Raw genomic sequence first — 13,791 nt, 5'->3', positions numbered from 1 at the left:
GTTAAGACATGTTTTGGAAGATCTACTTCAGTTTCTTTTTTTTCTCCTATTCACAAATACATTCCTTTCTTCTATTCAGTGTTAGCTCTCATCATCCTGCTGTCGATTCAAATAAGGTGATTAACATCAGCCTTCAAACAATTATTTATAATCACAGTCCTAGGTGGGGATTCTCATGGATTGCATTTTCTTGAGGCTAGATATAGTCAGCTACTCATTCTTTCTCTCTTTTCTTTTCCAAATAATTTACTTACTTTTGAGTATCAATTTATTCTCTTTAAATACAGAGAGCAAAAGTACAGAGATTGTGATAGGTTTTTGTAAGCTAAGATTTGAAGACAATTATTCATTCTCTTAATTTTGTTCTTTACAATGTTGTAAATTTGCTTCATCCCAATATTAAGTCTTTTTTGTTGTAACATAACACCAGCATTCTTCTTATTAGTGAATGACTGAAATTAAATCCACAATGTAAGGTTATATTGCAATTTTCATGGCTTGCTCAATTGTGTTAATCTGTCAATTTCCAGGTAATTAATGTATGCCCTGACCCAAGGCTATTGGAAAAGCTGAGGGAATGTAATAAATTACTGGATCTGGTGCAGAAAGGTCTAAGTGAATACTTGGAGACTAAGAGGGGAGCTTTCCCAAGGTAATTTTATGATCTGAAATACTTAAACACACTCCCAGGAGCAATAGAAAAGAAATTGAAGGATCTCTCTTGCTTACTACTTGAAGATGTCCTGTCATTCTCACTTGAGGAAATGTATGTTTGGGTGCTGTTCAGTTTTTGTATCAGGGCGACAAGTGATGTTGAACAAGGAAACGTATAACCACAGGAGTAAGATTATGGTAATTGAGATTTAAATATAGAGCAATAGAAAAAAAGAAGAAGATTGGGAAAGTTTGCAGCATATATTTCAAGCTTCTTGTATGGAGGGTTTGCATCTACTTTCATTCTCATGTCTCAATTCACTAGACAAAGATTTACTGGGACAAGTCTTAATCGAATTCTCTTTTCTATAAGGCATAAGAATATTACTCATTTAAGAAGGGAGGGAGGGAGAAAGAAAAAGATTTATTACCTTGAGAAAAATGTCCTCTCCTCTAAGCCTGATGCTACATCTCCCAGAGTTTTTAGAATAGCATCAGGCAATAATCCTTCTAAAAAAATTTGTTCAGTGGAATTCATAAAAGAATAATGGGCTCTAATCTTCTCTTAATATCCTAGATTAATCACTTTGGTATTCCTACATTTTCAGTGTTTTCCTTTTAGAAAAGGAACTTTTCTTTCTTAGTAAAATTTTACTCTTTTAAAATCCCAGTGGAAGGATTGTATTAAGAAGAAAGCTATTCTGGAATTAGATCCAAGACTTTAAAANTATTTTTCCAACTTCTATGCCGCCCTTCTCCCCACGGGACTCAGGGCGGCTCACAGCATATTAAAAAACAACACAAAAAACATTTCCCCTATAAAACCAATTAAAAACCAAATATATTTATGGCTGTGTCATTATTAAAATCTTTAAAAAAATTTTCCCTATTTAAAATTCACCCTAGGTCAGTCCCGCTTGTTGAAAATTGCATTCTAATGTACTATATTGCATTCTAATGTACTATATCATATTGTGCTCTAGAATCCAAGGACAAATGAGAATCTTTTTTCTTTCCAGATTTTACTTCCTTTCTGATGATGAACTTTTAGAAATACTGTCTCAAACCAAAGATCCTACAGCTGTGCAGCCTCACCTTCGCAAATGTTTTGAGAATATTGCACGGGTAAATATTGCACGGGAAAATAATGCTCTCAAGGTCTAGCCCCAGTTCTTGGAATTTCTGGGGGTCTGATGAGGAGGAACTGGCTTAATCTTAGCTCTTGCAGGATGAAGTGGCTTTGCATTTACAGACCTGCTAGTTCTGATGATTTTCCATTCTTATTTCTGAATGGCACAACTAGTTTGCAGTTTGGGGATCTGAAAGAGCAGATGGCACCTGTGGCTTTTGTGCAGATTTGTCCTGGGCATTGATTGCACATTTTCCTAATTTGGGAGCCCTTCTTACTCATATTCTACTCATCTCATATGTGTATTTCTACAATGCATTCACCTTTGAAGACCCCTCAGGAGGCTACCACTAGTCCAGAATGCAGCAGCATGGGTAGCTATAGGCTTACCTCACTATTTCCATGTAACAATTCTCCTGCACAAGCTGCTGTTGTTACCAGTAAGTACAATTCAAGGTGATGGCTTATATTACAAATCCCTAAATGGCATAGGATTTAGTTATTTGTCTTTCCTTTCTTGTTTCTACTTATCCTAAGATTTGACAATGTTGGCACGGTCTGGGGGCCATCTATCAAACAATGCTATACTACGTTATCTAGAAGTCACGCCTTCTATAACATAATGCCTATCCTTTGGAACACCATGACCCCTGGTGGTTCAAAAAGCCTCAGTCCTCTTTTGCTTCACATTTAGAAGACCTGTCTTTTCCCCCAACCTTGAGCTAAAATGAAATGTGTATCCATTATGGAATAAGTTGTACATATTTATAAGATAGATAGATAGATAGATAGATAGATAGATAGATAGATAGATAGATAGATAGATAGATAGATAGATAGATAGATAGATAGATAGATAGATAGATAGATAGATAGATAGATAGANTGGAATTCATAAAAGAATAATGGGCTCTAATCTTCTCTTAATATCCTAGATTAATCACTTTGGTATTCCTACATTTTCAGTGTTTTCCTTTTAGAAAAGGAACTTTTCTTTCTTAGTAAAATTTTACTCTTTTAAAATCCCAGTGGAAGGATTGTATTAAGAAGAAAGCTATTCTGGAATTAGATCCAAGACTTTAAAAATTGCATTCTAATGTACTATATCATATTGTGCTCTAGAATCCAAGGACAAATGAGAATCTTTTTTCTTTCCAGATTTTACTTCCTTTCTGATGATGAACTTTTAGAAATACTGTCTCAAACCAAAGATCCTACAGCTGTGCAGCCTCACCTTCGCAAATGTTTTGAGAATATTGCACGGGTAAATATTGCACGGGAAAACAATGCTCTCAAGGTCTAGCCCCAGTTCTTGGAATTTCTGGGGGTCTGATGAGGAGGAACTGGCTTAATCTTAGCTCTTGCAGGATGAAGTGGCTTTGCATTTACAGACCTGCTAGTTCTGATGATTTTCCATTCTTATTTCTGAATGGCACAACTAGTTTGCAGTTTGGGGATCTGAAAGAGCAGATGGCACCTGTGGCTTTTGTGCAGATTTGTCCTGGGCATTGATTGCACATTTTCCTAATTTGGGAGCCCTTCTTACTCATATTCTACTCACCTCATATGTGTATTTCTACAATGCATTCACCTTTGAAGACCACTCAGAAGGCTACCACTAGTCCAGAAAGCAGCAGCATGGGTAGCTATAGGCTTACTTCACTATTTCCATGTAACAATTCTCCTGCACAAGCTGCTGTTGTTACCAGTAAGTACAATTCAAGGTGATGGCTTATATTACAAATCCCTAAATGGCATAGGGTTTAGTTATTTGTCTTTCCTGTCTTGTTTCTACTTATCCTAAGATTTGACAATGTTGGCACGGTGTGGGGGCCATCTATCAAACAATGCTATACTACGTTATCTAGGAGTCACGCCTTCTATAACATAATGCCTATCCTTTGGAACACCATGACCCTGGTGGTTCAAAAAGCCTCAGTCCTCTTTTGCTTCACATTTAGAAGACCTGTCTTTTCCCCCAACCTTGAGCTAAAATGAAATGTGTATCCATTATGGAATAAGTTGTACATATTTATAAGATAGATAGATAGATAGATAGATAGATAGATAGATAGATAGATAGAGAGAGAGAGAGAGAGAGAGAGAGAGAGAGAGAGAGAGAGAGAGAGAGAGAGCCCAAGGATAAACAATAGTCTAAATTACCTTCAATAATAACACACCTAATCTGCCCACTTGAATCAAATGCCTGGGGAAACAGCCAGGTCTTCAATGCCTTCCCCCTGTTACAACCATCTTTCCTTTTTTAATATATTTTGTCTTTTTAAAATGTTTCTATCCCAAATCAGTGATAGTTGAACAGCCTAGAGATTTAAACTGTAAATAAATAAGTAAACAAACAAACAAACAAAAAGACAAATCCTACATATTAAGGTGAGTTAAGAGAGGTACTGCTATGTGAGCAGGCTTGTGATATCAGAAGATATTTCTCTACATTTAGAAAGTAAAATTATATGAAAAAAATCTACCTGTTACAGGATCTTTATCTATTCTTTGTACAAGGCGAAAATGGAAGAATGGTTGTCAGTCTCATGCTGTGTTTTTTCTCATTAGCTTCTCTTTCAGGAAGATCTGCAGATTACACACATGTATTCTGCAGAAGATGAAGAAGTTGAGCTTTTCTCTCCTATTTATCCCACGGGCAATGTGGAAGACTGGCTGCTGCAAGTTGAGAAAATTATGAAGGCTAGTGTGCGGGACAATATTGAAAGAGCAATTAAGGTTTACCCAAAAGTAGGTGTCTTGTTTATAATTGTATAGAATTTATGTAAAAATGAATCTATTTGTGCTATATTGTAAGGCCCCGTCTTTGCTGATAAACTCCTGGTGTGAATTTTAATAACCTTCTGGTTTTCTCACTTTATGCATGGTTCTTAATATGCACATAAATGGGTTTTGGTATCTGCCTTGTAATTCTATTTATGTTTCAAAAAGCATATTTCTTTTTAAAAAGTCTCTTTCCCCTTTTTTGTTTGTTATTTAAACGGGTTGTGTGGGGATTGCAAAAGTAAGCCAAATGATTGTCAGAAAAGATGGTATAAGATATCTTGGACTTAGATTGGCCAGGCTAGGTATTAGATGTTTAGATTTTTAGTCTTGATACTGGATGTTAAAAATGTTGAAATACATCAACATCCACAACATCCCTGTTTATAGTAGAAAATATTAAAAAACAAAGGCTTGCATACTTCTAAAATATATTTTCAAGATTTGCAAGATAAGTCAAAGAGAACTGAAATCAGTTTTCAGAAAAAACCCTCTGCGTATCCTCAGTCTTAACTTAGCTTACCAGTGGTAAAACCAAAGGAATGTATTTGACAGTGTGACAAAATAGAGGAGGAAAGAAATGAGAGGTGTTGGTCTGAAACATATTAGTCATAGTCAATATCTTTAAGATAATAGAGAGGCAGTGCAAAATGCTGCACTGCGATCTTATTTATTTATTTATATTTCATATTTCTTAACTGCTCATCTCCCTCCAAGAGAGGCTCTTAATCTTAACTGTTCTGTGTTCTCAACTGTGAATATTCTGAAGTTGCAATCAAGTACAACTTGATTGGATCTGATTGAAGTTACAAACTTAGGAATGAGATTGCCAGCTGAATTTCATGGACTGAAGTATTCTTGATTGTATGGAGCTGATAAATGGCTCTCCAGCACAAAGATGCAGGCTAAGTTTCTAAAAGCAGTATTGACCCAAAGAGTACATTAAGGCTGTGTGTCTTTTTGAACATATTAGGCTGAGACCTACTGAAGATGAGGCTTCCTTATCATTCTTTTCATCTCAAAGTTACAAAATCTGCTAGCCACATTTATAATGTTGTGTAGATTTGATTGTAGTCTCTTCAGTTGGCCAGAGTCTACAAGAAATTAGTGCAAGAAAAGATTTATATCTTTGTCCTTGTGATATCACTGAACTGATCTTAATTTTTTAAAAAAGCTTTCATATTTATGTACATTCTCTAAATGTTAAGAAAAATATACTTGTCTCTCTCCAAAAGGAACCCTGTATGCATTATCAAGTACTGTTATACATGTTTTACAGTAAATTACAATTAGTTATATCATGGTTATGGGATAGTAATGAAGATGAAAGAAAATTACCCACTTTTTTTAACCAATAAAGTGATCTATTTTTAATGAAAGACACCTCGGACTACATGGGTCTTAGATTGGCCAGGCCAGGTGACCATAGCTGGATGTCAAACATACTGGACCAAAGAAGTATCAGAAGCTTTAGAAGCTGGAGATTTGTCTACCAGGCTATTTCCACAGCTAAGTGCTCAGGTAAAAATGTCAGTTAATTGCATATTTCAATTCGAATTATTTCTGTAATGAAAAGTTGGTTTTCATGTTATTTGCTACAGTAGTCTTCTCCTAGCCCTATTCAGATATTTTGTAAAAACCCACTCTAGTCATCCCTGACTGTTGACTGGTCTAGATTGTCTAATGATCAGATTGATGCTTTGATTGGGGAAACTGTATTATAGAGCCTTACTTAAAGTCATCTAAAAATTAGAATACATACTATTCTCACATCAAAACTAAAGCAGGAATGACTGGGTATAATTGGATTTTCAGTTGTCTGTCTTTCTACATCATCTATGTTCTGTCTACTTCATTTTTTTCAAATTATAATACAATGTTTCAAATAGTTATTCATTGGTTTCTGAGCTCAAATTTAAAGTGCTGGTCTTGGCCTAAAAATCTGAATAGTTTGGACTTCTGGGTCCAATAAAGAATTGTTAGTATTCAACATATTTCCATGCTTTTGTCCTGTGTATAAAATCCAGACAGGGTTTGGCATATGCTTGTCCAGATTCAAATCCTGTCTATTCTCATTTACATCCTCTGGAAAACCTCTGTCAAAATAATCCAGAAATTGATGGTTTAAAAAGACTGGGATAAAAGAATAGCATGATGATACTGGATATCCATTCCCACAAACCATTCAATTCTGAATCCATTGGCATACATAGAATAGGAAAAGCCAGCCCCTTTTTTATCTTGAATATGAGCAGTAAGTTGAGAAGATCATTTTTTTTCCTGCTTCCTAAGTAACAACATTTTTTTTATGAAGTCAATATAGAGGTGGCCACAGCATATCAAACAGATTTGCGATATAGTGGGTAAGGCATTGCCTGATTTGTTTTGCTTTATTTGTGCAGCTGCGTGACTTAGTAGCACTTGTGCGAGGTAAACTGTCTCGGATGCAGCGGGGAGTATTATCAGCTCTCATTGTGATTGAAGTTCATGCCAAGGATGTGGCAGCTAAACTTATTGAGGAGAATGTCATGAGTGAAAATGATTTTGAATGGATTTCCCAGCTCAGGTGAGAGATTTCCTCCTACCTGTAATGTTATTAGAAATTGCTAGTAGTGTGGAAGGATTGTTCTTTTTAAGTAGGAGGTACACTGAACAAGAGAGAAAGAGAGAGGTCGAGCATAATTTTAATGGTCTGAAAATATTCCTTCAATTCTGTGTTTTTATCTTCTTATAATTTTATTCAGGACGGTATTCTAGTACAGCAAGCATCCCCCTAATTATCCCATCATCAGCATCAGTACCATCCTTATTTCTGAGAAGTCTGTTTAATATAAATGAAATATAAAATAGAATAGAATAACAGAGTTGGAAGGGACATTGGAGGTCTTCTAGTCCAACCCTCTGCTTAGGCAGGAAACCCTATACAATTTCAGACAAATGGTTGTCTGATATATCCAGGTGAACAGAACTGTAGTGCTATAAAATGTACCGTCCATATATTTCCATTCAAGTTTTAATGCATTATTAGGTACTATTGGACAAGAGATGATTTATACATTCGGGCAGTGAATGCTGAATTTATTTACGGCTATGAATACTTGGGCAACAGTGGGCGCCTTGTGATCACTCCTCTTACTGACAGGTATAGTAACTCCTTTAGTTCAAACAATTAAATATCTTCATAGTTCTGAACGAATAAATCTGAATCAAGGGTCTTGTTTGTGACTTTTGATGAAGTCTGTCATCAAATGACCCACAGGGTAACTTGTCAGGAACCAGTTATATATGGGAGCCCTCTACAGAAAAGTATTTTGGTACACTGTACATCAATAAATAATGCAATGCCTAGGGTTATTCTCGCAGCAGCAGTCATGGACTTGCCGAGAGCAATCAAGGTAGTCTCAATCAAGCCTGGAGTGATTGGAGGAAATGTGATGTAGTCAGCGATGGCAGCCTTATGGTCTTGTAGATTTGATTTTCTCTGGATCTGCCATACTGCTCTCATTCTTTGCATGCTTGCTGATCTTCAAATCAACACAAGTGTCTTATACAGGACAAGGCATATGAATAGAATGACCTTTGCACCCATGGTGGTGGGGAAGTCAGATCATTGCACACAGGCAAAATCTAGCTCTTGTGGTTGCTGCTGGCATAGGTGCTCAAGTGGCTGACATACCTTTTGAAAAATATGCTAGTACTGATCAGGTCATTTGCTTTGGAGAAATCCATCATTATTTTGCGTACCATGACAATTGTGATTGCCACCATGACAATTGTGGCAATTGTGACATGTAGTTTTGGTTGTTGCAGAGAAACAGCAAGTTTTCTTGTAGCCATGTAGATACACAATCCAAGATTGTTATTTCTCTTGTCTACCATATCCGTTTGTGGGGCTTAGACCAAGAAAATATGTGGCAGCAGTATTGATGACAGTTAATATGAGGTGGTCAGAGTGTCAATGGACCTCGACAATATGGCTGTGCAGTTCAGTGCCTACTATGATAGCCATACCTTTGTTGTTTGACACAGTAGATTATTTTGTATCCTTCACCAATGTCACTAGAATTTGGGGGTTTCCACTGTGTCTCTTGTATCCACACAGTATCCACTTTACATTACATTAGCATTTCTAGCACCCATGGTTGTGTCCAGTCAGGATGCTGATCTTCACTGGGGCAGTGTTTAATCATGATGTTTGAGCTGGCTTCTTTACCCAGTTCTGGGCTTGAACCAGTAACCTTTGCCCTTTTGTCAGGGCAGTCAGGCAAGACCAACACATCACCTCTAGGGGTCATCCTAGCTTTGTTCAACATTGTATGTGGCTATTGACCCATTAGTTGCAGCACAAATGTACTAAATGGCTTGATACCCAAACATGACCCCTGTTCATCCATGCTCAGCTCAGCATCACCCTTGTGGGAGGACAATTTCCGGTAGTGTCAACAATAAAGAATAGATTTCACTGCCAAGCTTTGTTTTGTCTGCAATATCCTAATCTAGATGAGCTGTCTCTTATGAGTCGTCTGCCAAATCAAACTGAAAAGTTGAACTAAGGATTATGTGTCCAGAAACTGGTGATTTACTGATGAGCCTAGATGTAAAGCTTAACAGCATGCTGTTTAAAAAGTAATAAAAAATTGATTGCAGTCAAATGTTCTGTGGAAGATGATAGCAGGATGTGTTCAGAATTTCAAAGAAGTAGGAAGTCTGAAGAAGCAAGTGAGGCTAATATGAAGGAGGAACTGAGGAAGAAAAGCACAGCACAGAAAACAATAAATAGGGTTTCAGGATGTTTAGATGTTTGGAAACAGTATAAAAAAAAGAAACCCAGAACAAGACCAACAAATACATCTGCAATATTTGGGGGGGGGCTGTGAAATGGGTACAAAGCCCTTCATGGCATGGATCCAGGTTACTTGAGGGACCCTCTCACCCCACTGGGATTGGCCCAGACCACTCGTGCCAGCAGAAGAGCCATACTACAGGTCCTGTCAGCCTAAGTATCCTGGCTGGGAGGATCCAGGGGGAGGGCTTTCTCTACTGTTGCTCCTATCATCTGGAACATCTTGCCCCCCCCTCCCCATGTGAGCTTGGCCCCAACCCTCCTATATTTTTATAAGGGCATAAAGATGTGGCTGTGCCAGTCGACTTGGGGCCCTGGTGGAGGTGGTTGATTAATAACAGAACCCACCTCCACCCCACCTCCACCCTCCCCTTGTATCCTTGGTTTTAATGTCTGATTTTAACTTTTTATCTAACTGTAAGCTGTCCAGAGTTACCCTATGGTAAGATGAGTGGCTAATAAATTTTATAAATAAAATAAAAAATAATAAAATTAAAATAAAAATAATAAAATAATAAAATAAAATAAAATAATAAATAAAATAGAAAAACCCAGCTTCTGTACTGTTCTGTAATACTCATCTGGATTTTGCAGCCCAAGTTTGTTAATCCTTACTTAAGGTGTGAGAGCCTTCAAAATTTCTATGAATCAGATATGTCAGTATAAGGCTGGAAATAAAGTTAATTATTTACAGTACTTTAATCTCACGCTTCAGACAATTCTTTCTCTCAAAGCACCTCATATCAATTAATAAAAGGGAGACAAGCTCCACTATCAGGTTTTCAAACTAAAAAAATGACACATAAGAAAAGAAGAATATTGGGAGTTAGGGAGTTTAAGGTCAAAAACAATGTAAATCTACTATAAACTGGTATTTCTATCCAATTTTGATCAGACCAATCTTTCCCTGGTAATATTCTTGCACACATCTAGCCAGAATTGATTACACCTGTCTCTTTCCTCGATGGACAGGGCCAGAATGCCCTGTCTCTTTGCTTCAGTAATCCCATAGCAATAGAATATTGGAGCTGCTTTTTCTTCTTTTTCCTGACAATCTAGGAAAAAGTTTGCGATGCAAGAATCACTTAGGATTAATCAACTCGTCCCACAGTCCTATGGAATCTAGAGTATCTCAACATGCCTGTTATAGTTAAAAGTTGTGTACAATTAAGATTTATACAAGTACATAAAAAGAAAATTAGCCTTTCCTGCTAAAAGCTATTGCAGAAATGCAAACCCGTATTAAGATATATTTCTTTAATTATGATAATATAGCATCCGTATATGTGCAAAAAGGGGGATTGTATCTTTTGTAAGTTGAACAGGATATGGTCATTGAGTTGTCAGTAATGGTAGTAGAGGCAATTTAAGCAAGTGGTCTATTGTGGGTAATATGGAATGATGGAAATGCCTAATTAATTCAGAATGGTTAAAATGCTCTTTGTGGGGGGGAATAGCATAGACGCTGGATATTGCTTCAAAACAGACTTATGCTTGAAGATTGGCATCAGCATTGATTATTAGTACTTTGGAGGAGGGTCAAATGGATTTCTGAAATGCTAATTGTTCTCAAGGGATCAGTTGAATCATGTCTACTCTCATTCAGCTCTAGCTGATCATCAAATTAAGAGTCAGAAAGAATCAGAGAAGCTTTTCAGCCCTTTTAGTATTTTTTTTCATGAAATAATTTCAAGCATTTTAGTAAAATAAAAGAGAAGAACTCTTTCCTATAGGTATCATTTTAGACCATGTTGCTATTTACATATGAATGATTTCAAATTGCAGTTGTACAGTATAAACATATAAGGTGGTTCTTCAGAATGCGTGTTTATGAATAATAAATGCTTCAAGCTAGAAAATGTAAAAGGATACTTTCAGAATTCTGAAAATGATTTAATTCCTATTACAGATGCTACCTGACCCTGACAGGAGCCTTGCATTTGAAATTTGGAGGTGCTCCTGCTGGACCAGCTGGAACAGGCAAAACAGAGACAACTAAGGATCTGGGGAAAGCTTTAGCTATACAGACGGTTGTGTTTAATTGCTCTGATCAGCTTGACTTTATGGCAATGGGAAAATTCCTGAAAGGACTAGCCAGGTACTAAAGGACAGTTCTGTACCCGTGTAAAATACCGCCTGAATTAGAATTGAGCCACAGCAAATAAGGAGTGGAAGAGAGTGTGCATGTGTTCAAAGTAAATGATAATTTATCTAATACCACTCTCCTTTTTGTCTAATACCACTCTCCTTTTTGTTTGTTGCCAAGGAGAAGTGTTAACATATTTGGCCCTAAAGTATTGAGGATTGGCTAAATTTCAATGTACAAGATTTTTTTTATTAAACGTATAAGCTGCTCCAATATGTACAATTCTGAGCAGTTATGACCAAAAAACCATAAAGCAATGGAAATCCAGTATAATCCAAAAGAAAAATCAGAGAAAACCCACAATCGATGAACAAACTTCCCACAAAAGGTCTATTATTCATTCTAACCCAAGGCTTGAGATAGCTGTTTTAAGGGCTGAGGGCAATACAAATCTCAGGTGAAACTGTATATTATCTTTTGAATAAGAATAAATTAGGGTGTTCATGAAACAGAGGTTTTATTTTGCTTTGAACCTGAAACAAAATCCTACATCCCAGAAGTTCCATTAAATTGTTTTGTATTTGTTACAATTCAATATTAAAACAGTGTCCCAGCACTGCAACTTCAGATTTTTGGAGTTACTTCTTAATTTTATCTACGAGTAGAGCATTGACACAAAATAAATAAGGAATCTATGAGTACTATGTTTAGTGCGGATTTCCCATATGAACCTTCTTTGCAAAATGTTCTAATAAGAAAATTAGAGGATTGGTTTAGTCATTTTTCTCTGCTGATATCTTCTGATTTTTAAGACTGATTGCATTAGTAATAATTACTACTGGATATCTGATATTATGTTCTATTTATATATTTAGTTCTGGAGCCTGGGCTTGCTTTGATGAATTCAACCGCATTGACATTGAAGTGTTGTCTGTAGTTGCCCAGCAGATCACAACTATTCAGAAGGCCCAGCAACAGCGAGTAAGTCAGGACATCTTCATAATATCCTTTTTTAAATTATTTTCAACTGGTTTTCATCTTGAGTCAATATGAATGCATGCTAATGTATTTGGGGACTTTTTTAGGAGTTACAGATTAGCTGTTTGAATGCAAAAAATACTACATAGGCATTCATCTTAATTTGTACCCAGCAACGTTGCTACAGGTTATGAGAACACAGTAATTGCAAATATCTGTCTGTCTGTCCGTCCGTCCGTCCGTCCATCCATCCATCCATCCATCCATCCATCCATCCATCCATCCATCCATCCATCCAAAGAATTATCTAGTGTTACCTATTTCATATATTGACCCAATATTCTTTGGTTAAGTCTTATATTGTTTACTCTCAGATATTTGTCACAACTGAAATTCTTAACTTGTTTTTATCATTAGAATTACAATGATTTTTTAAATGTAAAATTCTAAACTGGACAGCTTTTTGTGCTTGACTTATCACAGAGTTTTTCAGTCATTAGTGTATGAAATCTGTAAAATTGTGAGGAAGATGCTATAACCAGAAAACAGTCTCTTTATAATGGAATTTGAAGATACTTTTTTGAATATCAAATTGTTCACTATTTTTATTGCCTCCAGGTGGATCGTTTCATATTTGAAGGAGCTGAGATCCCGCTAGTTCCATCTTGTGCAGTCTTCATCACAATGAACCCTGGCTATGCTGGACGCACTGAATTACCCGATAATTTAAAGGTAATGTTGCTTAATGTTACAAAATACTACATGCACTACATTCATTTGAATTTAAACCTCTTCAGTTTCCTTGTGTGATGATTAGAAATTATGCGGAGGGGGGAGGGGTATCCAAAACAGGCAAGGGAGAGTAAAGTTGAGATGTCTCAGTTCAAGAGATCATTAACAAAGTGTGGCAAGAAATTAGAGGAAAATGCATTCAATGTATGAGAACAGGTAAACTGAGGTTGACTCCTGACAAAACTAAAAAAAATGTGGATTGGTAGTTTCTGGCTATGGGAATTGGGAACTGTAGGAGCCTAAACAAAATGAAATTCAATGGTGAAAAAGTCAGGTTCTACATTTAGGCAAGAAAAACCAAATGTACAGGTATAGTACAGGGGGTACCTTGCTCAATAGTAGTAACTGTGAGAGGGACCTCGGAGTCCTAGTGGACAATCACTTAAATATGAGCCAGCAGTGTGCTGCAGCTACCAAAAAGGCCAACACAGTGCTGGGCTGCATTAACAGAGGGATAGAATCAAGATCACGTGAAGTATTAATACCACTTTACAATGCCTTGGTAAGGCCACACTTGGAATACTG

The 13,791-nt window shown here is 36.7% G+C and overlaps 1 protein-coding gene across 1 annotated transcript in view; it reads left to right on the top strand.

The window, feature by feature from the left end:
- The window catches only part of DNAH1 (dynein axonemal heavy chain 1), a 155,559-nt gene that overhangs the window by 57,909 nt on the left and 83,859 nt on the right, over positions 1–13,791 (top strand). The window contains exons 22-30 of the mRNA XM_029284897.1: positions 531–652; positions 1,674–1,779; positions 4,355–4,534; positions 5,948–6,088; positions 6,970–7,133; positions 7,596–7,709; positions 11,320–11,508; positions 12,372–12,477; positions 13,093–13,206. Coding sequence (XP_029140730.1) covers positions 531–652; positions 1,674–1,779; positions 4,355–4,534; positions 5,948–6,088; positions 6,970–7,133; positions 7,596–7,709; positions 11,320–11,508; positions 12,372–12,477; positions 13,093–13,206 — 1,236 coding nt within the window. The remainder of the gene's footprint in view (positions 1–530; positions 653–1,673; positions 1,780–4,354; positions 4,535–5,947; positions 6,089–6,969; positions 7,134–7,595; positions 7,710–11,319; positions 11,509–12,371; positions 12,478–13,092; positions 13,207–13,791) is intronic.

This window comes from Protobothrops mucrosquamatus, unplaced genomic scaffold, assembly GCF_001527695.2.
Source record: "Protobothrops mucrosquamatus isolate PMUCROS unplaced genomic scaffold, P.Mucros_1.0 scaffold_152, whole genome shotgun sequence".
In the NCBI taxonomy this organism is placed as follows: domain Eukaryota; kingdom Metazoa; phylum Chordata; class Lepidosauria; order Squamata; family Viperidae; genus Protobothrops; species Protobothrops mucrosquamatus.
This window is presented reverse-complemented; position numbering and strand designations above follow the sequence as displayed.